Here is a 26,820-nt window from a genome sequence, read left to right as displayed (position 1 = left end):
AGAGCAGCAGGCGCTGGGCATGGCGCACTACGCGAGGGGCGCCGCCGCCGTGGCCGTCATCCGGCTCCGCAACCCGCCCGTCAACGCGCTGAGGTAACGCCGGGCGCGGCCGGGGCCCCCCCGCGGCTCGGTCCCCGGCGCTGGCCCTCCCTTGGTGAGCGGCACGGGGGGTCTCTGCTTGCCTTCCCTTGCACCTCATTCTCGCCGCCGTGCCCGGGTGAGGCCGCTCCTGGTCCCAGGGCAGGCTGCCCGGTAAGAGCCTCTGCCGAGGGACCTCTCCAAACGCCGCTCCTGCACCTGCACCAGCCTCGGCAAAAAACGTGCTAATCCTTTCCATGCCTTCTGCTCTTTACTGTAATTTCTAGTGTTTTTTTTTCCACAGGAGAGGTATCAGGCTTCTCAGTCTGTACTTTCTGTCATCTCCTCTGGAAGCCGTTTAAAAACTTTGTGTGTTTCTTGTCACCTTCCAGTCTTTAAGCATCAAGATGCTGCTTCCAGCAAGAAATTGTCCTTAGCAGTTCAGCCATTTCACCCTGGAGTTCCTGCAGCGCCAGAGCTCTAGGTGAAAACCAGCTTTTCCTCTCAGATCTGCTACTGGTTTAGCTGCCTGCTCCGTGCACTCCGCAGTGCTGGCTTGGTGAGTCCCTGTGCTCTCCAAGTGAGCGCAGGGCTTAGGGCAAAGGGCTTTGCAGATAGCAAACAAGAGGAGCTGGCACCAGGATGGAACCACAGCCAGGGCTGTCTGAAGCAAAGGCAGTTCGTTTGCCTTTTAACAGTGATTAAGGAATTGACCTGTAAATACTGATCTTGGTCCAGAAGGGCCCCAGGTGATCTCCAGCAGGAGCCAGTGAAAAACAAAGGCAAACACTAATCTGTAGGAGCCCCTGAAATTTTAGTTGTTCATGTGTTTTGAGACAGACATACATCCTTTTTGGCTCTACATAATCTGTTATGTGTACTTCAGTTCCTTTAGTTGTGAGTTGCACATAGACCCTTTTTCAGCAGCTGTAGTTGAAGAGCTGTTCTGTAACAGTGACCATAGTGTCTATTCAGTATATATTCACAAGCCAAAAAATCCACTGCAGTTACGCTCGCCTTGTAAACCAGAACATTTGTTAAAAAGAAGCTGAAAGAGGCAAGTAAGAGCATGGATAGAAAATGTAACCTGCTGTTCTTCTGTAGCAAGGTACATTGCCCTGCACTAACACTGCAATGCTCACTCTTTTGTTGCAACATATAAGTAAGCGTGGGATTGTATGAAGTTCAACAGTGTAACAGTCGTGACTGGAAAAGGCTCTCCCGAGCTGCTGGGATTGTCCTTCTGACCCCAGATCAGCACAATGATCAGAAAATGTAAAGGAGATTAGAGCGGGTGCAACTTCGGATAGGTAGCAATGACAGGAGAGTGTGATTACCTGTGTTGGACTGGATCAGCACCTCGTCAGGATGAGAAGCAGAGAGAAAATTCTGGATGCAATGTGTCTGCTTCCTAAAACAGCTATTCTAAAACCCCACAGAAAGGATGCCCGTCCTGGTTTGGCCTTAATTTAGGTGCATGACTCTGTTCAAGCTGTATTAGCTGTTGTGTGACAGCAACTACTGCACAGCTGGATCTGACACCGAGGCAAGAGAGAGCAGACCAGGTAAATCCAGCACACGAGCACTCAGTTTCAAGAAGGGAATTATGTAAATACCCAGCAGTTAGTTCAAACAAAAACACTGCAAGAAGCTATCCAAAGGCAAGAAGCCTGCAACAAGGGTGGAGGCTGGATTGTTGTTGTTTGGGTTTGAGGTTTTTGACTTTTTAAGTTCATTAGAAACCCAGGTAAACTGCTCAGCCAGCAAGTGATCCAGTAAAAGCCCTGCATGGCTAAAAGACTAAATAAAGTAAATAAATTAAACCCTTTACCAAATCCTGGAACAGTTGAACTAGGGGCATTTGATTAAACTAGTAGGAGATTGGTTTAAAACAGATAATACCGAGCTTGCTGCCACAGGAGCCTGTGGAGGCAGATGGATCAGCAGAATCAGAAAGGGATTAGGCAAATTCACAGACAGCAGGTGTGTAAGGGATGCCAAAAAGAATGTGTGTAAACGTACACAGCAACATCCCCAATGTGGGGATTGTGGATGTTGGGGGAAGTGCAAGGACCAGACCCGCATGTTTCCATAAACAGCACTTTCTATTGTTGGATTCCTGTCTCACTTCTTTAAAGGTGACTAAGTAAATTTTCAGGATTCCCTTAAATCACTTTTTTTTTAAATGAAAGAAGTTCACATTCACAAACCCTTGCTAAAACCTGTGATTCTTAAGGTAAATAGTAAAACCTTGTTACAAATCCAGCACATCATCGCTGCAATGAGTTTTATACAAAATAAAAATAACCTGGTGTGGTCACCTACAAGAATATTCTCTTACCCTGGTGTGCACGAACTCTTTAACAACACCTGTGCTGCGTTTCTGAAACCCGTAACGCTGAATCATCTTGGCAGAATCACTTTTCTTGCAGTCAAAATAGTATACATGGTGGAGCTGACTATGTAGGGTGGGATGAAGTGTCGACTGGAATGCCTGGAGTGCATTTTTGCATTGTTGCTGTTAAATGAATGACACTGTCACAGTAATGAAATCCTTATGCAAATTATGGTGACTTTTTGCTTCTTTAATGCTCTAGCTGTTTGGAGTTGTGGTACTCTTGAGTATTTTCATAGTTGTATTGTCATACATTTTACTACGACGCTTTCATCGAAAATTACATCCTTTAGTACCAGTTATAATATGTGAGTTACAAAGCAGTGCAGCCTGTGTGTTGGAGAATAAGAAACTGCAAAAAGTCTGATCTTTCTTCCTTTTTGTCCCACAAAAAAATTCCCACTGGGAAAAAGTCGTACAGAGGGAGAAGAAATATTTATGCAAGTACAAGGTCAAGTTATTCTCTGGCAAAACTAGTTCTGTTGGGTTAATACAGGTCTTGTAGGTATTGAACTGTTATTTTGTGGCAGCCTTGATGACTAATTTTTCTTCTGGTAGGAGTATGTTGTTGTAAGAGCTAAGGGCTTGTAACTAATTTCCTACATAAAATCCTGAACCTTTCCATTTAATGCAGACAAACCTTTTACATGGGCGTTTTGCATCTGCAGGTCTTGTGCCTGCAAGAGACACGGAAATGCTTTGATTGCTTCTTTGTTCCTGGCAGAATTGTGCCATTTCTCTATACAATATTTTTAAATTAGTCATTTAACATTTGTTCAGAATCCTGGTATGTATTTTTACCCCCCCTCTTTGCACCATGGTTTGCAAAGTATAATGACATTTCATCATGGTTTTCCCTTTAATCTTCCAGCCGCTGGGTAAATTTGGTATTTCTGTGGCCTGGCTCTCCACTGATGCAAAACCAGAGCACTAAGAACAGCGAGCATTTCGTGCAGCCTGTGGGTCCTCCTCAAACAGCACTTGATAGTCCAGAAGGAGTGACATAAAAACCAAATTTTTAATATGTATTTTTTCCTACATAATATGAAACAATTTATTAAAATTGAAAAGGCTTTCGTATTCTGCTGCATGGAACTTTATGCACTGGAAGGGCCTTTACAGGGTCACCTAATAGTTTTTCTTTGTCATGGCCAAATTATTCTCATTTTAAGTTTCAGCTTCCAGAACCATTACTAATGTCAGACTTCAGAGCTGTCTTTGATGTCTGGATGAGGCAATTGGTACATAACTGGCAGTTCTCTCTCCAAAAATAACCTTTCTCTCGGCTCTGGTTGGCAGGTCTCAGGGCTCTCACTGATCCTGCTGTGTAGCACAGCCTTATCCAGGCAGCAGCTGATCCTGGAGACCCCCCCTAGGCAGCCCCCCAACTCTCCACTCAGTACAACAGCCCTGATTAATAAGACTTTGCTAATAGCTTCTCTTAATTGCATATTTTGAAGGAGGAATATGCAGAGCTTGGCTGGCAGGGCTTCACACAGCTGGCTTACAGCAAACTTCTTGCACTCCTCTGGTTTTCCTTTTCAGTCTTTGGATTTCCACTTTATTGCTCCAAGCTGCTGCCTTATCGAAGTACGTGATCACCCGCCCTGGACACACCGAGAACCGTTACACGAGAACAGTGATACATTTTTCATCTATTTTATGACAAGCTTCCTTTTTAAGTGAAATGCCCTCAGATACATTGAAAAACATGCACAAATGGAGCACGCATCAGCCCTTTTAACCATTCTTTTTAATTCACACTCCTCCTCTCCACTGGGCATCAACAGAGCTCTGCTCCCTTTTCATCAGCCACTGAGCTTACACGTGAAACTGAGCTTCCAGTTTGGAGAAGGTCTAGGAACAGAAACCGTATTTATAAAGGACTGGGCGAGCATAGATGATACTCCTTTGAGTATTCCTCCAGCCTCCAACCACTCGGGGCTCAGAGTTTCTGAATTAGAGCCATTATCTACACATGCAGTATGTATACATACGTGCACACAAAAAAGTGTCTCTCACAAGCTATATATACACTTACATACTTGCAAGTGTGTGTATATGAATATATTTTAGTATCTAACATACATATACACACAATTTGTATTAATATTTCTGTTAATAAAGTGTTAGGTGTTAATGCTTCTATTTTTACCTACCATCTTCTTTATTGTCACTGTCTTCTAAACCAGACTATAGTCTCCATGTCCATCCACACACACACACACATGTGTATATATATAATTAGCTTCTAAGCCTCAAATGCCAAGTACACATACAGTCAGGCCAGATTTTTTTCAATATCTGCTTTGTAAAACCACTATTTATACTTTTACTGTTCTGTTTTGAAATTCTTTGTTAATTCTTTGCTGGCCATATTTACTGCTTGTATCTGTGGAAATATATTCAGATGAGACAAAAGAAGAAATTCTGCTTAGTGTTTTAGGCCCCAATTTACTTTGACACGATCCCACACGAGTTTAAGTCTGGACCTATATACAGATTTTCGCAAGAAGTATTATAATTATCAGCACAGCTCCAACACTGTGGCAGGTGTTTGAAAGATAGCTTTTTATCCCTGGAGCTCCTTTCCCTTCTAAGAAGTTCTTAGATTGTCAGTGGTTTAGCATTAATTACTTTGAAATTATGCTAAACTGTTTTCCTGAAAAATCTGGATGTTTAATTCATAGAGGCATTTTCCAAAGAGCTGCTTGCTTTGGAAACAGCAATGTCATAGCCACAAGAAGACTCTCCAGTGAGTGAATGACAGGTCAGCGCTCATAAGCTTGTTGGATTTTGGCACTTGCCCTTGAAGTAAGAGGGAGACTAACAAAAGGTTTCACCTGGAGAGGCTGTGGCAGAAGACAGGCTGGGGGAGAGACCTGCTTGGACACACTGCTCATTTTCACTGGGACGCTTGCTGTTTATAACACAGACCTCTTGGAATGGTAATGTAGTTGATTGTTACTCACTGAATCTCTAATTTATTTCAGTTTGACAGTTCTCCAGGCATTAGAGGATGGACTGAAGAGAGCAGATGCAGATCCTTCAGTGAAAGCTGTTATGATTTGTGGCGAAAATGGGAAATTCAGTGCAGGTAAGACATTTTTCATCAAACAGCCCAAGAAAAAGAGGAAACTCTCTCCACCCACCATGTCTGAAGATTCTCTGCCTTGTAACGCTGCTGATAAAAATCCTGATTTGGCTGAAAATGGCCACAAGACAGTGAGGTTTTGCTGTTCTGCTGTGCCACAATTGACGTAGGGCACATGACAAGTTGGACTGTCCAGGCCAGAAATAAGCTGGTATGTTCATGCTGAAATGAGGGACATCTGCTCATCTCCCTAATGTACTGGTGCCTCCTTACTCTTCATGGTTTTGTTTGTATAAAATCTCTGGACCATCAACTGGTCCAGTGTATGGAATGTGCCTGAGGTGAGGCAGTGGTGAATAACAGATCTGCTGCAGTTGGAGAAGCCTGGGAAGCCAGGGAATTTCTGTGGAGCTCTACATTACTTGTTAGTAGTAACTTGCACTTAACTATTGAAAGCACAACTTTTTCTTATTAAACTACAGGTGTCTGCAGATTTCTGTAGTAAATCCACAACCATTACAGTTTGCCTTCCCCTGAGCTCTCTGAATAGGCTCAAGGAGCCAGGGTCTCTTGAAGGTGGTCCCAAAAGGAGTTGATTCCTGTTAACCACTCTCCTGCCAGCAGCACGCTGTGCGCAACTTGATCATCCGTGAGCAGCTACATTCAATGGCACAGAGGGAAGGATCATTCCAATCACTGCCTTGCCCACTAATTCCTTTTCATCTCTTTGTGCTAACTCAGGAGCTGACATTCGAGGGTTTTCTTCTCCGAAGAGACGTGGAATTGCCTTGGGCCCCATCGTCTCTCTCATAGAAAGGAGCGAGAAGCCTGTGGTGGCTGCCATTGAGGGCATTGCCTTGGGAGGAGGCCTGGAGGTGGCACTTGGCTGTCACTATCGGATTGCACATGTGAAGGTAACACATGCTGTGAACTAGAGAGGCTGGTGAAGGCATCACAAGCCGTGTACATATGGCCATGGGCAGGGCGGGAGGCTGCTCCTGCAGAGCAGTGGGACAGCATGCCTTTCCTGGGATCATCTGCACAAAGGAGGAGGGGGGCTTTACAGCTACAGGGTACAGGTATGTATGCTCAGACATTCTTCACCTGCAACACCACCCTTGACATGCTTTCATAAGGCTTATTAAATAACTAATGTCTAGTCATTTCTAAATATAAAATTGATATGTAATTAGTAGAATAAGATGGCTGCACAGAAACTTCAGTAACCCAGTGTTAATTTGCCCTAGGTCTCAGTAGTCATTATTGATATTCTGATGTAGATGGCTCTATCTTACTGGCTCACACAGCATGATTTTCTCTTATTTGTTTTCCCAGCCCTGTGAATTTTCCATTTCTTTCTGGTAGTGGCCTAGTTTCAACAGGCAGTTGAAACTCAGCTAGCATGGAGCATTTACAGTTTGATTCCCCATGAGCTCTGGTTCCTCAGGGAGCACTCTGACCAAAAGACAGCTTTAAGAGTCTTTTAAGGAGTGATCAGGTTTTGTCTTGAACCCCTTCCTTCAAGACTCAGGAATGCTGAGCCGCCTTTTAGCAGTACCTCATCTCCTTATAGAATCACTGTTTCTCCATGACAGTGTGGGTTGCTGTAACAGCACAAAGAGGTATTCTACATCACCCTATATGCCACCTAAGGTGGGTACCATAAGTAGTGGTCTTAAAATGACTCCAGATCTCTTCAAGAGCTCAATGAGAAATGTGCAAACTATTTTTTTTTAAAACAAGGCAACAAAATCTAGATAGATTTTTAAGAGAAGACAGGACTCCCCTTCCTGCTGCCCCAGGCTTCTCTGCCATAACCCTACTAAATGTCAAGTGCACCAAGAGCCATTTGAAGGAAGCACCTTTGAAAGAAGATTAGGGAAGAGTTCAGTACCAATTCTCCTTTACTAAACTTCCAACAATTAGAGCAGGGAGGTAACAGGTCACAGAGTGCCCTCCAGCATTTGGTAACAACTGCTTGAAAGCATTAGTTTACATATGTCAGTCTGGGGGATGCTGTTGGCCCCACAGCTCTCCTCCAGTGCTGTGCTAGCACACATACATCCACTGAAAGGTGATGTTGTTCCTGTGCATTTGTACACAAGCTCTTGAAATGGTTGAGTGGGCTTTTGTCTTAAATGTCTTACGTGGCAAAAAACAAGGATGAAGTTTCTAGGTAGAAGTTTTGAGGCTTCTTAGAGGAGCAATGCCTGAATTAGGTCTGCTTGTCTTTCCTCTGTTCTGCTCGGTTTGTAATTATCACTCTTTCTAATCAGATTTGTTGTTGAATCTGACTTCATTTTAGGCACGGATGGGTTTTCCAGAAGTCACCATTGGGTTACTTCCAGGTGCTGAAGGCACTCAGCGACTACCCCGACTGGTTGGGGTACCAGCTGCTCTGGATATAATCACTACAGGTAAAGTACTGTGCCTTGGCATTGCTCTGTACATAGGAATGGGGCATTGAGTCATACCACCAGCTTGGCCCAAGAAACATTCATTTCTTTGACCTCTGTAGCTGCTTGGGTTGAAATTCAGCTTGCTTCCACTAATGATGGGCTAAGAAAGGGACATATTGCTTCTGAGGCATGTAGTTAGTAATGCATTTTACGTTCCTTTGTCTCATATTTGAAGCTATAGCTACACACAAGTCATTTCACCAGATTGAAAAGAATGAAATTGCCCATCATGCCTCACTGTAGTCACCTTATTTCTCTTTTTATCACAGGAAGACACGTTTCAGCAACTGAAGCGCTGAAGCTGGGCTTGGTTGATGAAGTTGTGGAAGAAAACACAGTTGAGGCAGCAATTCGCTTGGCAAACAAAGTGATTGGTGAGGAAAGAATTGTAGCAGTGCCGAGAAATAATTGGTGATGTTTCAGGGCTGGAGAGAGTCAGAACAAAGCCCAACAGTTTGTTCCAATTTGTATGCTCCATTCATTGGGTTTTGGCATCCATATAAGATAGAATTAATTGCAGAATTTGTTTTCTGTTGTCTGAAGTGAAAAATTCAGATGCTGGAGAGCTGCAGAAATTCAAGTGAGGATTTGAGGAATAAATACATATCAAGTCCTCCTGCTTCTTAATTATATATCCCAACTCACAGATTACTCTGGGCTGCTGCACTCCACTGATATTGGGGAGTGTGTGCTCTTCCCAAATATAGTTTTGGATCACAGCTGGTACTGCAAGTATTCTGGTTGCACCATCAATAAAGGCCCATCAAAAATAGCTTTCACATAGTGGAGGGGCTGGCGCAACCTCCGCCCAACTTAATGTTCCATGAGTCTGGAAGTGACTCTGTCCCTAATCCTTTAGCTGCTATGTAAGAAAATGGCCTATGGAGATGGGAGGGATGTGGAGAGACTTTTTTTTCCCCACCTTAGAAATAATAAAATCAAATTCACTGGAGTTACACACAAAGAGGAACATTCCTTGTGCAGCATGAGGAGCATCACCTTGAGAGAAAACGGGGTATTTTCCCACTATTAACCTTCTTGTACCTTTGGAAACAGACCATTGACTTCCATCAGGATTTCATCTGGAGCTCTGTCATGATGAGATGCATGCAAGGACACAAAAAACCCTTTCTGCTTTGATCCCATGGCCTTCATAGGCAATACTTTTCCAGGCTGGGGTGCTGCTTTTGTTCCTGCAGTTCTCTCCACTACAAACAAGGCCCTTTCTTCTCTGCAGGAGCACTTCTCCTGGGCTGGAAGTTGAAGCAGCCTAAGCTTTGTCCTAGATGACAGTGCACTGTATTTTTAAGCTAGTTCAATGAATGGGCTATTCTTAAAGATCAGTGTCTCTTTTACTTCCCTACAACTTGAGATTTACCAGATATGTGCAAAAGGGTGTTCTTTGGCTAGGTTTTCTGTGAGAGATGCCCTTCCTTCCCTGTATGGTATTTTGGGACTTTGCTTTTAGTGCAGAATTGATGACATAAGCAGTCCTCTTTTCTCTTTCCCTATATGTAATCAGACCATTTATAATTCTTTAGAAATAGATGGGTGATGTACTATGGCTTCCAAGAAAAACAAAGATACTTTGGCTCACCCATTTTGTCTGGTTTGAAAGAGAACTCTGTTTCTTCATCTGCTGGGAGAGCAGTGAAATATTCCTACTCTTCTAGGCAAATTAACCCAGCAGTGTTCCCTTTGATGTACCCTCTGGGCTTCTGAGTGATGCCCTGCATAAGATCTATACCAGTATTGATGGCAGCAGCAGTGCATCATAAAATGAGTAATAGAGAACATTGCTAGAACTGGCAAACCAGCAAGCATTCTGGATGTCAACAAATGCTGTGTGAAATTGGGTGAAATTTAGATATTTGTATGCTTATTTCTTCTGTGACAGACATTGTGCAGTGGTTGACAGTTGTGAAAGTCAGCTTGACCTTAGAGGAGAACCTCAGAAATGAATCATTGAGCACACTATTCCTTGGTGTAACTTGCTTTCTGGAACTTAAGTCCACTATCACTACTGGCAAATTCCTCTTCTGTAGCTTCATCTTCATTGGAAATTGTTACCTCCAAGAAAATTTTTTTTGAGAATTGTATAAGCGTACAAGGATCCTAGCTGGGTGTTCAGCAGGTAACCTGTCCCGGTCTTACTCATGATTAGTGGTAGATTTTCTGTTTATTGCTGGTTTGAGTTACCACAGCAAAAATGAGTAATGTCATTGAAGGTCTTTCACATCACACTATACACCAACTCCAACAGGACTTTAAAAATGCTTTCGGGCTCTTTCCAACAGCTTTACTGGCATTTACAGTTTGCGCTTTAACAGTGAAAGTACTGTCAAGTCATGCTAATCTTTATTTATTTCCTGCTTGGAAAATTTCTCATTAGACCTTGCAGAAGACCATGAAAAGTTTTGATGTACCATTTAACCTCAGGTTACCTGATAATTTGAAAGAATGCTGTACCCAGAGTCCATACGTTCCTTTTGAGTCATTCCTGGCTTTGGCCTTTGCCTGAAGTTAATATAATTCTCCTGCCAAAGGCAAACCAGCACTTTTATTTCTCTACATCAAGCACTAACTCAGGGCTGCAGAAGAGATGACAGACTTGCATAGCTGGTCTGGTTTTTGTTCGCATTGAGTTCTATTTTCAGTGAACATTTTGCAGATAATCTTAATAAAACCAGAGGCAGAGCTGCACAAAAAAAATGCCATCACAGAAGTCTACCATCTTTGTATGGCACACAGCATTTTGTTTCTGATGAGATTAAAGAACATGAGGCTAACAACTGTTGGCTTCTTACAGAGCAGTTTGCCTAAATAACTAGTTTTGTCACTGCTGGAATTTCTGTTCCTGGGAAGGCTGTACTGTGAGATAAGTCTCAAAGAATCAATTCAGAAATTATCTTCTAAAGCTTTCTCAGCGCTAGAGCTGCAGTATCTCATGGCAAGAGATCAGTCTCAAATGACTGGCCTTACAGAAGCAAGGGTCCTTGATTGTTGTTTCGATATGCAGTTGACAGAGCTATCTTTATGGTAGGTATGTTGGAAAGCTTCTTCATCCATACATTTTTATGGATTATTCCTGATTCAAAAGGACTTCTGAAACAGTCCTGAATAAGTGGCTGTAGGAATACACAGAGACAATTGTTGATTCTAAGTTAAATTTTTCATTGAAAAACAGTAATTATATATCGCAGATAGGAAGTGAGTAGATGTTCCTGGCCTCTTCAAGCAAAAGAAAGTATCTTCACTTTTGAAGGCATTTTTTAGAAGGAATAGACAGGAGCTAAATCCTTGGAGACAAGAAGAATGTTCTTTCATTGAATGTGCTTGATAATCACTGCACTAATTCAAAGCTGCGTTACATAATTTGTCCACCTGATGGCATCACAAAATTGAAAAATTGCTGTAATTGCTTGTGGCCAGCAGTAGCTTGCAGTTTCTCCTGCCCACCTCTTGCTGGTCTGCTGTAGTCTTCCTCGGCTGGAGGAGATGGCTGCTGATCCTCTGCACAGCAGACTTCTTTGAAGCTCTCCCTCCGTACGTAATCATCCCTTGCTTTCTGACCACATCTGCTGATTGACCTTTATCATCTTCTCAGAGCACAAAAGTGTCAATGGCTTGCACCAAAAAGCCAAGCAAAATCAGTTCAATTTAGATTAGCTCAGGCCCCGCAGGTATTAAACTCTGCGTGGAAAGATGGTGGTGAGTTTCTGACTGTAAGCTGCTAGGAGTTACTGCGGGGGGAACATGTTTCTTCTGAGTCTCATAAAACCCAAAGGAGTAACAGATACTGCTGTTGGGTAATTGCATGCTTGAAATGGAGACTGATGGAGAAAGGCTTTTAGTTACAGCTGCAAGAGCCTTTAGTGCGTCATCTCTGGGAAAATGTACAATATAAAGACATTTTAATCTCTCTCCAGGGCTCGTGATTCTGGCTGCCGCCTTCTTTAGGCAGAAGGTCTAGCAAAGGGCCCCTTTGACACAACCAGAGTTTGGGGAAGGTCTGCCATAAGCTGGACTGGCCTCTGGCAGGCCTGAGACCACTGCAAGCCTGAGGAGCAGGGGTCCAGTTTCAGCTTTGTTTCTCAGATATTCACAAGCAGTTCACTGCACCAGGAAGACTGTTGGGCTAGCCCTGCCTCTTGCATGGGGAGACCTGTAATATCCCAAGGGGTTACAACTCTGGGATGATTTTTTTTTTTCATGGCTTTAAGTAGCACAATATTTGGTACTGCATGCTTGCATGTTGCTTTTGCTGATAGAAATTTTACAGACTTGATCTGTCCTTTGTGCCAGCTGGACTACAAACCCTAGTACACCAAAGCAGGTATCTGTGCTAGCTCCTGTACATGGATGACACGTCTCCCTACAGCACTGATGTCTGATACTGTTCATCATGTTCCTGCTGCTTTGATTTCAGAAATCAAGCCGCAAGTGTGCCACACTGATCCCTTCTTCCCAGATTTGGATTCAGATCATTTTTTCCTGTTCATAAATACGCCTTTGATTCTTATTAGCATTGCAGAAGCAAAGACACTGCATGGAGATGCTGCAGAAACACTTAGCAAAACCTATTTAGCTTACAGCTAAATAACAGTTTTATTACAGGACCCTGAGGAGAGTTACTTTTCTTTTTTACTCTGAGGGACTGTCTCATGTTCCCCATCAGTATTTGTGCTTACAAGTACTGCTTGCTATCTGAAGACCGTGCTTAAGGGCTCCCAGTAGCATTCTTTTTTTACCACTCCTTTCCGCATCAGAGATGTCATATGAAGTCCCTTGATCTGCCCAGTCTTAAGTGGCCTTTCAGCCATCAGAGCTGCTTTCTGGGACAATCCTCAGGTTCCCCTCTAGTGATGAAATGAAACCCACTATTTAAGTCCTAAACAAAGGGCTATGGATAAAGAGCATTTCTGGATTAAACACAAATGTATTTAGGGAAGAAACAAAGGATTTCAAAATAGAGGAACATTATCCTGACTAAATCCTACAATACTGGCAGATACAAATTATATTCACTGTCAATGTGAAAACATTATTTTTATGAACTGATTACAAGGGAAGCTACTTACACAGCAAGTGTTCATCTTTTTGTGTTCCCTAAAAGGCTTAATTAAAAAGCCTGGGCTCTGAAGACCATTATTTCAGGAAATCAGTATCTTAACTCATCCTCCAAACTCCTATTTCTCTTAAACATTCCTCAGTCTTGAAGGAACAGCGAGAGTCAGGACATGTGCTTTGGGCAACCATGATTGCAGTGCTGCCGTTACTCCTGCTCTTCAGCATCCTGTGTATGATTTCCTGCTCCTTGAGTCTTCTGCTGATGCACTGGCGCTTTCCCATCTCAGACAACAGAAAGAAAAAGGGGAGCTGGATGCACTATGCCACCTCTGAAGGAAGTGTGCTCCTATGGCAGAGTTCATGTAAGAGAAGCTAGGGCAATGAGACTGTATGGCAGAGAGCTGCTCAGCATAAGGTTCTCATTAGAGGGGGCCCACCCACCACCCTGCTTTGGTGGCAGTCCTGGGTGCTTCAGGGAACAGCACTGCAGCAGTCAGTGCAGTAACATTGCTACACAGTTAACGATCTGGATGTGGCTATGATGACAAAAGGGTCTTTGTGAAAATGTTGGAATATTAAGGGGATGCATCCTGAATTTCTGATCTTGTTCCTCCATGGTCTTTACTGAGGCAAGTTGCCAGTAAGAGCATAGGAACAGCCTGAGTATGGACAGATCAGAGGTCTCCCAGCAGGCACCCAGGTTTGATCTTCTGAAGAAGATGGAGAGGATTTGGGCCTGTGAAATGTAACTAACTTCTCTCAATTAAAATCCTTTCTAGGTATCACCATAGCAACCTCTGTCTGTAATGAGCCTCAGGTATTTGTGTGTCTGCTTGATTCACCCCTTGCTGACACAAAACCATGAACTCTCCCTTGTTATTCATTTGCTCCCCAGCTCATGCTGTGTGAGCTGTCCTCTTGGTTAGTCCCAAAGTGAACATAAGGACTCCTGCTGTCAGGGTAGAATCACAGAATGTCCTGCGTTGGAAGGGACCCACAGCGATCATCGACTCCAACGCCTCTCCCAGCATAGGACAACCCTAGAATTCACACCATGTGTCTGAGGGCATTGTCCAAATGCTTCTTGAATGCTGTCAGGCTTGGTGCCATGACTGCTTCCCTGGGGAGCCTGTTCCAGTGCTCCACCACCCTCTGGGTGAAGAACCTTTTCCTAATATCCAATCTAAACCTCCCCTGGCATATCTTCCTGCCGTTCCCTCAAGTTCTGTCACTGGTCACCAGGGTGAAGAGGTCAACACCTACTCCTCCACTTCCCCTTCTGAGGAAGTTATAGACCGCAATGAGGTCTCCCCTCAGTCTTCTCTTCTCCAAGCTGAACAGACCTAGTGACTTCAGCCGCTCCTCATACAGCTTCCCCTCTAAACCCTTCACCATCTTTGTGGCTCTCTTCTGGACACTCTCTAGTATCTTCATATCCTTTTTATCCTGTGGCGCCCAAAACTGCAGGCAGTACTCCAGGTGAGGCCACACCAGGGCAGAGCAGAGTGCGACAATCACCTCCCTCAACCGGCTAGCAATACTATGCTTGATGCACCCCAGGACATAGTTGGCCCTCTTGGCTGCCAGGGCATGCTGTTGGCTCATGCTCAACCTGCCATCGACCAGAACCCCCAGATCCCTTTCTGGAGGGCTGCTCTCCAGCCTCTCGTTCCCCAGTCTGTATGTACATCTAGGGTTGCCCTGTCCCAGGTGCAAAATCTGGCACTTGCCCTTGTTAAACTTCATGCAGTTGGTGTTCTCCCACCTTTTTAATTTATCTAGGTCTCTCTGCAGGGCCTCTCTGCCCTCAGGGGTGTCAACAGCTCCTCCCAATTTTGTGTCATCAGCGAACTTGGATAGCAGTCCTTCAAGTCCTGCGTCCAAATCATTAATGAAGATATTGAAGAGCACTGGCCCCAAGATGGATCCCTGGGGAACCCCACTAGTGACCAGTCACCAGCCCGATAAACCCCATTTACTGTAACTCTTTGAGCCCTACCCATCAGCCAACTGTTCACCCATTGCATTAGGTGTTTATCCAGCTGCATGCTGGACATTTTGCCCAGGAGGATACTGTGAGAGACAGCATTCAAAAGCTTTACTGAAATCCAAAAGGATTACATCGACTGGCTTCCCTTGGTCAACTAGAATTGAAGTCAGGGTATATTTTCTCTGTCTCTCTTACAAATGCTTGGGTCAGGACCTTGGCTGGAATGCATCTGGCTGGCAAAGTTGATTGGCACTGAGTACTAAACAACACTGGAGGAAAACTTTAGTACTGAAGCTTATAGAAAGAGCCATATGAATGTGGCCACTGGGACTGGAGAGTAAGAACTGGAGAAGTCAAGGCACTGTGTAGCTGAGAAAAGGAAGGAGAGAATTACTTCTTTGAAATTGAAATCTTGCCTTTTTCAAGTCTGAGAAAGGACTTGACTTGAAAAACTGTAATTGTCAGAGCAAACAAAGCTAAAGAGAAATGTCAGACACTTTAGTTCTAGACCCAGATCACTGTGCCATGCAAGCCCTAATGCACTGAGCTTAGGAGGAAAAGAGGTAGACTGTAGTTCCAGTCTACGTAGAAAGGGGTAAAAATCTGTAGTTTTCCAGATGTAGATGCTTTGTTCTGCAACTCTGTTTTTCTACCCCCAGGCCAGCCATTGGAACCCCGCAGGCTCAGCCTGAAGCCAGTTCCAAAACTGCCCAACACAGAAGCATTTCTCAGCGAGGCTCTTGTGAAGATAAAGAAACAGGCCCGTGGGTTCCTGGCTCCAGAGCTGTGCTTCCAGGCAGTCAAAGCCGCCACAGAGCAGCCCTTTGCAGATGGAATCCGGAAGGAGCGAGAGCTGTTTAACGTCCTGCTGACTTCAGGCCAGGCCCAAGCACTGCAGTACGCTTTCTTCGCAGAGAGAGCGGTGCAGAAGTGGACAACACCCAGTGGAGCTTCGTGGAAAAGTGCTTCCCCTCAGCCCATCCGCAAAGCCGCTGTGATAGGTAAGGGAATGAAAAAGCTGTTGTGGTTGCTGACTGTGCAGCTAATAGCAGAGCTGAAAGGGAGTGGGATGAGTATAATCAGGTATGATCAGGCTTTACTCATGGCAGAAGGCTGAAGTGGGATTCCCTAGCCATCACTCACCAAAGTCGCTGGTACCCATGGCGGTGCAAAGACACTCCACACCCACAGGTGACGTGAGGAAGGAAGTTGTCACTGCATCAGTAAGCTCAGAAATTCAGATAAGTCACATCCCACTAGATTGTCACCTGATGCCACCTCTTTCTTCAGAAGAATAACTTCCTCTCACTTTGGAGACAGCTTCATCTATGGCCCATGAGCAGCCTGCTCCCTTTTAAATACTGCTATGTTGAGTCCTGGCTTTGTTCCATGTTATAAGCAGGTTTGCACGAAATTCTCCTCCTCCTGGTCTAGTTCTGTACTGCAAGTGCATGTGCACAGCATCACTCAGGGATACATTAATACACAAATGTTTTGACAGCTGTATTTTAAGAAGATTTCATCTCACTGGGATCCACTCCTGCTATTTTGTAGCCCAGCAAGATAATGCCTTCATTAATTTTTTATAAGAGCAATTTAAATAAAACCTTTGATGCACTGCTGAGATTTAAAAAAAAAGTATCTTTCAGCTCTGCCTGTTGATAGTAGCACTCAGAAAATGGTTAGACAAGTAATGGAGCACTTGGGAAATATCCATTGTGTTTCAGAGAAAGCTCACCAGATCAACACTGCTCTTTCCTGGGTACTGCTCAGGCCTCTTGTGCTCTGCAATACGAGCTCTCTGAAAGCTCATTTCAGGCCACAGAAACACTTTTTTTGTGGAAGTTTCCTTCTCTTCCTTAGCTGCCATGCCATATTTTTAATGAAAATGGGTTTTAAACATTGGTCCACAAACCTTGTGAGAAGAATCTGTGGCTGTTACAGCAGTCAGGTAAAGAGGCGTGAATTATTGCCCAGTTTCTCATGTGACTTGAGGAACACAGTGCTTTGTACACATGCAATCCCTGACAGGTCAGTCCTGCAATGTGTGCTTTGGCAGGAAGGGCTTGTGTGGAAGTGTTGTAGGAATAATAAAGTGACTAGAATGGGCAGTCTTTGCTACATACTGATAAATTATGCCAGAATAAATAATACATTTGCAAAGTCCCAATCGCAACGACGGTTTAGCCAGAAGGGCTGTTTAGATCTGATCTGCTTATTTTGGTGCTGTAACTGAGCTAGAGGGAATTCTAACAACAAATGCAATCTGTATTTGAAAGTTTCTAGTAGAAACATAATCTGTATCTTATTTGCAAACTGAACTGGCTGGGCTACATCTCCCATCCATTGGGTTAAGTATTTGCATCTCATCTCCAGACAGGTTTCTGAATTCTGGTCTGAAATCGCCCCAACCTCTACCCCCGAGTTTCAGTGGTTTTCATAGCTGGTTACAGACAATGCTGAAGTTCACACATACTTTTTGCAGAATAAATAAACTAAATGCTTTTAAGATACTTCTGCTGCAGAGCACAGTCTGTCACACTCCGCTCCTTTTCATGACTCTAAACTTCCCCTAATTTTCCAACACTTCATAAAGCATGCACAGCTGAAGTGGGAACAGTATTCTAGGAGTAATTATGCTAAGACCAGGTACCGAGATATTTCTTCCTTGCTCCTACTTAGTATGCTCAAGGTAACAGACAACTTTCCTATTAGCCATGTTCAACACATCCTGTTAATCATCTGCTGGCAGGGAGCAGCTGCACCCCGGGGATGGGGAGCCAATGGCAATAACACTTCCCAGGGGGACAGAACAACAGAATCTTTGAGGCTGGAAGGGACCTCGGAATGTCATCTTGTCCAAGCCCCCTGCTCAAACAGGGCCACCTAGAGCCAGTTGCCCAGGACCGCACTCAGACAGCTTTTGAATATCTCCAAGGATGAAGACTCTACAACCTCTCTGGGCAACCTGTGCCAGTGGTCAGTCACCCCTTCACTGAACTCACTCCAATAGCTCAATATCACTCTTGTGCTGGGGAGCCCAGAACTTGACACAGTACTCCAGGTATGGTCTCATCTAAGAGACCATACTCTAAGTAGGGGGGAAGGATCACCTCCCTCAACCTGCCAGCAAGACTCCTCCTAATGCAGCCCAGTATACCATTAGCCTTCTTCACCACAAGGTCATATTGCTGCTCATAGTCAACTTGGTGTCCACCAGAACGCCCATATCCTTCTCTGCAGGGCTACTTTCCAGCCAGCCAGCCACCAGCATATACTGGTGCATACGCTGTTCCTCCCCAAGTGCAGGATTTTGCACTTCCCCTTGCTGAACTTCATGAAGTTCCTATCAACCCATTTCTCCCCCTGGATGGCAGCACAACCTATTGCTGTATCAATCATTTACAGTACCTGAGCAAGGCAAGCAGGGCAGACCCAGAGATCATGGCCAGGATCTTCTAGAAGTACAGATGATCAGGCAAAGTCCACATGATGATGCAGGTCTGAGGTAAAGTTGGGAAGCCAGTCTGCAGGCTGAGGTCTGGATCAACAGTGTCCATAGCCTGGCACAGCCACAGTAAGACACCAGAACTCCTCCAACATAGCTTAGGAAGGGACTGAAGACCCAGGTCTGAGCTTAAATAGGGCTCAGAGGCCCATGGGCAGTGCGTGTGGGTGGAGGCTCCAGGTGTAGCTGGTCAGGGTCATTAAAGCTTATCAGTGCACTCAGGGCCTTGATGCTTACAAGACTCCTAAGGCTTTTTCTGAATCACCACTTCTATCAACACAGCCCCCACAGCCCACAATTACAGCCGCTTTGTTTACGCGAGTTGTTCATGTTATACATTCGATAAGTGACGTGTCCTATTTTGGAGGTTATTGATCATCTCCTTTTAACTCTGATTCCCACACTATATTAAGTGTCACCGCTTTCCATTGCTTCTTTCTGCCACCCCACTGTGCTTTTTCTCCTTCCTCTGGAAGGTTTGCCTCCTATTTTGCCTTTTGATATCAGTGAAACTGCAAGTCCGTTAGAGACAGGCGTAGAACATGCCAACACAATTGTATTCTTTCTTTCAGGCTGCTGTAACAAAAAGGCATTCTCCAGCCAGTACCATGCTGTACAGTATCTCATAATTTCTCATTATTGATCTTAACTACATTCTTGCAGCACCAGAAATCAAAATCTTAGGGATGATTTTTGAGAGACTGACACCTTTTAAAAAAGTGCTGCTCATCCATGTAAGTATTGAGTCTACCTAGGTGATCTGGGGTCTCTCTGTTTTCACTGCAGAGAGGAGGGCAGTCAGAGCAGGATGTTGCAACCATTTTGGATGGTCAGAAATCACGCAGACCCTATTTTCCAATAGACAGTGCTGTGCTGTTTCACACACTAAAACCATGTTGCATTTTGCTGCTGCTTCCCTCTTTGCTGCACGATGGGAAGCAACTGAGAAGATCCCTCTGACTTCCTCCTCCTTCAGTGCCTTTTCCGTAGGCACAGAGGACCTTTAGAGTGTGAAAGCAGTGCCACGAATGCTAGAGGAGCCTGGCTTTGTGGCTCCCCTCTCTGTCCCATATTAGCAGGAACTTGCTGGAGCTGGCACATCGCTTCCTGACCATGTCTTAATGTAGATTCAGCATCAAGGATGATCTATCATTTTTGTGGGCCCTCTTGACAGGTAGCATTGCTGATGAACTGGCAACCATTCCTGTGCAGTACTGGCTTCCCATCAGCTGCTTTTGTCTGCAGTTTGCTGGCTGAACGACCGATAAGTGGGTAACACCCAGCTATGTGGGATCCCTCCTGCTCTTGGCCTAGCTCTCCTTGCCTGTCTTCAGCCACATGCACTATCACCTATTTCATTTGTTTCTGCTTGTTCTGAACTCTTGGCTGCCATCTCTTTCCACTTTCTCTGGTTCCTCGTCATGCAGAAACTTCTGTCCCTTCTGCAATCTTTCCATAGCTCCCCACTTGCCTTGAATATCACATTATTTCTGCTTGAAATTAATACCTTGAAACAGGGAAAGAAGCAGCTCCAGTCTGCAGCAGTCCACCACTGCCCATTGCTCATTGTTGTTTTTAACAGGAAAACTGGAACAGTCTTTGCATATTTTTAGCTATCTATAAAGTATTATTTCCATTGCCTGGCATTTATAAGTCCAAATATTCATTACAGTTCAGAATATTTTCCACTGATCTGTATTTCTCCAGTGTGTGTGACTGTACATAAGTTGCTTTGTACATATTTCGAGTTCATTTGTTTTGAAATTTGTTTTTAAAGTCCTTCAATTAATTTTGCATGATTTTTCATATTCTAAGTACCTCGTGTGACAGATCAATAATTAACAGCCATTATTCACTCAGCTTGCCCAGCAAATGGATTTGTCATATCCATACTTGGCCTGAAATTACATGGGTTCAAGTGTCATTTTATTTATATGTCAAAGCTACATTTCACAACAAAAGACCAGAAGCAAGATGGCTAGACACTGTTCTTTTTCCTGAAGCAGATTTCAGTCTTCTTTTGAAAGATGTGCCTTGGGCGGTAACACAGCTCTGAAAACAGTCCCCTGCATGGAAAAAAAGAATGTAAGGGGTTTTTTTCATGGTTTGGGGAAAGTGAGAGCATTATTGAGAAAGAAAATGGAACACACAGTAGAAATTCTGGAGTAGTTCCTAGCCGTGTTTTGGTCTGTATGCGCTGAGCTGAGCGTGCGACATTTCCCTTTCTCTTTCTTCCACAGCCTTCTACACATGTAAGGCCCAATGACTCCCTACCATTTTTTTCAGCTCTAATATATTCCTCCCCAAGATCACTAGGCTCTATTAAAAGAGGAGTCCTCGGAAATGCTTCTTTCCCTGCTAGATAGCCAAATCTCTCTTTGGGTTTATAGCCCAATTTTATAAAATATTTCCAGGGGAGTCATGCTGTGTGAGCTCTAATGTAACGAAACCCTTGGGGCTTTCATTACTCTCTCTGCCAGCTTCATTAAACATCATTTCATACAGGCCACTGAAGAGTTATGTAGTGAGTTGAGAGACAGCTTTTCTAGGTCAGAAACAAACTTGGCAAGCTCATATCTTATCTATAAGCCTATTCCTGTGGCCTAGAAAGTGAAGTACTGCAAGCATGCGTGCCTGTCTGTCATGGGATGGCTAACACCTAGATGGGGAACTCATACTACATGTGGACAAAAGCAAACAGGGGACCCAGCTAACACCACAGCAGAACGTCCCTTGAAAAGCAGGCTGGAGAACCTCTGCTCGTGGAAGAGGTTTTGATTCAGGAAGAAGCAGCGTGTTCATATTGTGAGAGAACTGATAAAATTTCAGTCATGAGCCTGAAGCTGAGAGGAACAGGAGTTCATAAAGCCCAGGATGTGAGCGTTATTTCTTTAGTAGAGCTTGGAAATTCTAGGGAGAATTCTAGAAATTAGAATTCAGAATTCTTCTGGAAAGAAAGAAGAGACTTCAAGAGAGAGCCATGAAGAACCCAGATGTGGAACTGCAAACCCTTGATGTCTAAAGAGAGCCTTAAAGATGGGGCTGGGTTTGGTGGGTATGCATGAGGGGGTGAGTTACCCTCCTGAGCTGTCCGAGAAGAAAGCAGTCCATGTAGCTCACCAAAGACAGTGAAAAAACTGTCCCTGCTACCACATCCAAGCTCCTGAGTACTGAGCACAGCGGGGTGAGCTGGTTGTATTTGGGTTTTTTCAGTCAGCAAACCATGGACACTGAAATACTAAGAACTGATTCATGTTATTCTAGTTTTATTTTCAAATTAGTTTAGAGCAGTACTTGATTACAAAGCAGCAATCTAATTTCCTAGAAAGGAAATTCAGCATTTGGGAGTGTAATGGTTTATAAGCAGGCTGCCAGATAGTCATGGCTGTAAAAACTATCTTCTTGTGGCTAAGCAGGGAATGTTTTAAATGTCTTGTGTGCACACAAGCTGAGGGTGGACAGAACTAAACCATGGGTGTATATCTTGCAGGAAAAACATACTACCTTGTTTGACCTTGATTGTTGAAACCTGTTTAACTGATGACATAATTTCAGCTCTCCTTTACAAAGCTGCTTTAGACAAATTTTTTAATCCCTTAGTTTCTGTTTATTTGTTTAGCTTTCATTTGTAAACCTGGGATTAAAAAAATCATTTTTACAGAATTATAACAAACCTGTACCTTCATCTGGTTGTTGCTTCATTTAGGATATTAATAATCCTCCCATTCAGATGCTTCGCACCTTTAAAGCTGGTAAAATTGTGCTGGCCTTCTCTTACTAGTTTGTATTAACTTAGTCCAAAAAGTGTCCATCGTGGGAGAGCAGGATGAATAGTGTGGGGTTTTGTGTCACAGGAAAGCGTAAGCGTGCAGCTTCGTTTAATGTGATAGAGGGCAGAGCCGGTGGAAGGGCTCAGAAGAGCGAAGGGATCAAGCCAGTAATCTCTACACTGGTGTTGCTGGGGGTATGAGCTGGTAGTAACGCATTTATGGATCTGGGAGAAAAAAAATACAGCTTGAATGTATTGTTACAGGAATTCTGGGCAAGCGTTTTAACTGTATGGTTGGACAAGGAAGACTGTGTCTTCGAGAACCTTCAGAAGTTAGGAATGGCCTGTGTTGGAGGGCTTGGAGAGTTCCCAGTGGGCAGAGATGCCTGATGTAAAGTGCGAACAGCAAGCAAAAGGCTACTGATGTTTCAGAGTGATTAAAAAGGAGACAGAAGATTGTGAAAACGGGATTAAGGACACTGTGTTAGTTCCATCCTGTTTGACCTGGTGACAAGAGACATACAAGACATTAGAGACAAAGTTTAGAGAAGATCAGTGTCCAAGATCAGCTGAATTTTGTTTGCTTCAAAGATTACACAGTCAAGTGTGGAGGGAGAAGAGGAAGGGGACAAAGAGGAAGGTTGGAAGGAGGGAGAAACCAATTCTCTGAGCTTTGCTAGTGTTAAAATCTCTGCATGCAGTGTGTTTGCTTACACTAATATTCTTCTATGAGTGCCCACAAAGGACCATCTCACAGGAACAGCGAGGCACTGGTATCCTCAGGGTGAAGTCTGGTTATGAAACTGCCTGCTACAAGTAGTTACCAGGGTTGAAGCTGAAACTCAGCTCTCCTGGCTTTGATCCCCAGGTTCTAACTCTTAAGTGATGCTGGTCTCCATAGGTATAAAACTTTGCAGGGCGAAGACATGAATCACGTGGTCAGCACACACTGGAGTGAATCCCACTGATATTTTGTAAGCTTGAGAGGACATTAACTTGCCTTTATGCTACTGCTTTTCAGACATTTAGGCTCACTGAAAGGGAGAATTCACCTTCCTTTTTCCTAGCCTGCAATTCTTTTTTTCTGCCTATGCACCACTCATTTTGCATAGGCTTCCGCTTTTTATCCTGGAGATACAAAGGAAGTGCTACTGTCAAGTGATTAATTGTAACATTTCTATTCATAGTCTCTGATTCTGTCTCACTTTTATCCCTAGGGCTGGGAACAATGGGCCGAGGCATTGTGACTTCTCTGGTTAAGGCCAACATACCTGTGGTAGCCCTGGAGCAGAATCTGGAGTATCTGAACACGGGAAGAAAAGCTGTGATGCTCCTTTTGGAACGTGAGGCTATGAAAATGGAGCAGGGTGCCCAAACCCTGGATTTTCATAACCCTGCACGTCTCCAGTTCGCTGTGGACTTTGATGTGTTGCGGGATGTAGATCTAGTTATTGAGGCTGTGTTTGAGAACATGGCACTAAAGAAGGAAATATTCGACAAGCTATCAAGAACCTGCAAGCCAGAAGCCTTTCTGTGTACAAACACATCAGCCCTGAACATCGATGAAATAGCTTCTGCCACGAGCCGCCCACAGCAGGTCATTGGCACACACTTCTTCTCCCCTGCTCATGTGATGAGGCTATTAGAAATAATCTATGGCCACCACACATCCCCCACCGCCATTGCCACTGCTATGCAGCTAGCCAAAGCGCTGAAGAAAGTTGGAGTGGTGGTAGGGAATTGTTTTGGGTTTGTTGGGAATCGAATGATGTTTCCGTACGCACAACAGGCGGTTTTCCTTTTAGAGGAAGGAAGCAGACCAGAAGCCGTAGATCAGGTTCTTGAAGATTTTGGGTTTAAGATAGGACCTTTCCGAATGTCTGATCTTGCTGGGCTGGATGTAGGCTGGAGGTCTCGAAAGGACCAGGGCCTCACTGGGGCCTCACTACCTCCAGGCACACCTGCCCGCCAGCGGCATGGCCATCGCTACAGCCCACTGCCTGATCTTCTGTGTGAGAGTGGCAGGTTCGGCCAGAAAACTGGGAAAGGCTGGTATCAGTACGAGAAGGCTGGGGGCAGGGCAGCCAAGCCAGATCCGTGGCTTCACAACTTTCTGGCCCAGTACAGAGACACCCATCGCATCAAGACCCGCTTTATAGACCAGGAGGAAATCCTGGAGCGGTGTTTGTTTTCCCTCATCAATGAAGGGTTTGACATCCTGGCTGAGGGAATAGCATCTGCCCCAGAACACCTGGATGTCATTTATATCAATGGCTATGGGTGGCCAAAGCACAGGGGTGGCCCCATGTTCTATGCTTCCACCGTCGGGCTCCCTCATGTTCTGGCTAAACTGCAGAAATACTCCGAGGCCCATCCTGATGTTCCTCGGCTACGGCCCAGTGCCTTTCTGAAAAAGCTGGTGGCTATGGGGAGCCCTCCCCTCAAAGAGTGGATGTCCTGCCTCAGCCGGCAGAGCAACAAGCTGTGATTTCCTTGATGCCTGCCATGTGCATTCAATGGAGGCTGATCTCATGAAAGAGGTGCTGTAATTGCACTGGCTTTTCCAATCAAAACCGAAGTGCTACAGGCTCGTAAACAATCATAAAATCACAGGATCATTTAGGTTGGGAAGGACCTTTAAGACCATCAAGTCCAACCATTAACCCAGCACTGCCAAGCCCACCACTAACCCATGTCCCTCAGCACCACATCTACACGGCTTTTAAATCCCTCCAGGGATGGGGACTCCACCACTGCCCTGGGCAGCCTGTGCCAGTGCTTGACAACCCTTTTGGTGAAGAAATTGTCCCTGATCTCCAATCTAAACCTCCCCTGGCACAACTTGAGGCCATTTCCTCTCGTCCTATCATTTGTTACTTGGGAGAAGAGACCAACACCCCCCCTCGCTACACCCTCCTTTCAGGTGGTTGCAGAGCACGATAAGGTCTCCCCTCAGCCTCCTTTTCTCCAGGCTAAACACCCCCAGGTCTCTCAGCTGCTCCTCATCACACTTGTTCTCCAGCCCCTTCACCAGCTCTGTTGCCCTTCTCTGGACTTGCTCCAGCACCTCAAGGTCTTTCTTGTAGTGAGGGGCCCAAAACTGCACCCAGGATTCGAGGTGTGGCCTCACCAGTGCCAAGTACAGGGGAACGATCACTTGCCTGGTCCTGCTGGCCACACTAGTGCTGATACAAGCCAGGATGCAATGTCACTGACCTTCCTGGGCCTTTGCAGAGAATAACTTTGGGCAAAGAGTGATCTGAATCTCCCTCTTGGTGCAGGTAACCACTGCCATCACCCACCCTTCCTTCCCACCACCAGCTTTACCCACCTGCTTTGGACATTGCTGTGTAAAGGCTCGTCTCATTTTTATCTGCCTTCAGCTCTTCACAGCTGTCCATCTCTTCCAGTCTGTCTTTGTGGAACAGAGGGAGCAGCATCCACAGCCCCCAAAGCAAATCAGGGTAGGAGGCAAGAGAGAGATGGTCACAATTCACCTGAGACTGACTGGATCTACCAGATCCTGCCCTATTTCCCAGTTTGGTCAGGTCTTTCCTGTGCAGCCCACCTCCACTGGATTCCCTGGCCCTCCCCAGGACAGCCAGCTGCAGCCTGCTGCCTTCCCGCTGCTGGGAAGGGATGGCGCAAGGAGCACAGCACCTTTCAGAGGTGCTGAATGGATTGGAGAGAGCAGGTTTGGGCAGAGAGCAAGGGGCAGGGCTGGTACCGCCCCTCCTCCCTGCTGCAGAAGAAATTCTAATAAATGACAGAAAAGCCACAAATGCGCTGACCTGACTAACCTGCCCTGTGGTGTTGGCTCACGACAGGCCATCTGCATCCAGGCTCCAGCATCATTATTCCCACATGGCTTTGTCCAAGCAGAAACATCTTCTGGCATCTCTTAAGTGTGGATACGTGTTGCCATCACTCTCCCTATTTTGCCTGCCAACAGCTACCAGGTCTTGGGGCTCAGCGTGCTCTAATTGACCAGATTGAAGCCTGGCCTGGCACTTACCGGGTTTTCACATGGGCAGAGGGCACACTGAGTTGATGTTGAAGGCAGGAACGTTGCTGCAAGCAGGCAGGGAGGCAGCAGATCGCTAGCAGAGAGTGGAGCTGGGGGGGAGAGTGAGCCAAACTTGCTCCAGGCTTGATGCTTTGGGACAAAGTCTCCCATTTCTTATGTCTAGTGCATGTATCTTCCAGTCTGGTGTGGGGAATAGGTTGTTCTGGGTTCCCTTCTCAGGAAGATTACCATTGGATGTCTAACTTTTGCTTTTTGTTTAATAAAAGTGCTTGGATTATCTAATGACAGATTATGGGATATCATATGGAGAGCAGAAAAAGGAAAATGTGCTTGTTCTTTCTTTGTACCTACCTCCATCGCTTCTCTACACAGCAGAATTAGATCATTTTCCTGTTTGTGGAGGGGTTTGTGTTTGAAAAGGCTGCATGCT

General features: G+C 44.9%; 1 protein-coding gene across 2 annotated transcripts; it reads left to right on the top strand.

Annotated features, from left to right (window-relative positions):
- Positions 1–26,683, top strand: EHHADH (enoyl-CoA hydratase and 3-hydroxyacyl CoA dehydrogenase). 2 transcript variants are annotated; one of them, XM_068421091.1, is made up of 7 exons: positions 1–93; positions 5,467–5,570; positions 6,309–6,481; positions 7,873–7,984; positions 8,296–8,400; positions 15,746–16,087; positions 23,581–26,683. In XM_068421091.1, the coding sequence occupies exons 1-7, from the start codon at positions 20–22 to the stop codon at positions 24,849–24,851; spliced, it is 2,181 nt and encodes a 726-aa protein (XP_068277192.1). In that variant the 5' UTR covers positions 1–19; the 3' UTR covers positions 24,852–26,683. The 2 variants fall into 2 exon arrangements, with proteins under 2 accessions (XP_068277192.1, XP_068277193.1); XM_068421092.1 differs by lacking the exon at positions 1–93 and adding an exon at positions 172–252.
- The last annotated feature ends 137 nt before the right edge of the window (positions 26,684–26,820 follow it).

This window comes from Nyctibius grandis, chromosome 32, assembly GCF_013368605.1.
Source record: "Nyctibius grandis isolate bNycGra1 chromosome 32, bNycGra1.pri, whole genome shotgun sequence".
Taxonomy (NCBI): domain Eukaryota; kingdom Metazoa; phylum Chordata; class Aves; order Nyctibiiformes; family Nyctibiidae; genus Nyctibius; species Nyctibius grandis.
Note: the sequence above shows the minus strand (reverse complement) of the source record. Positions and strands in the feature narration are given on the sequence as shown.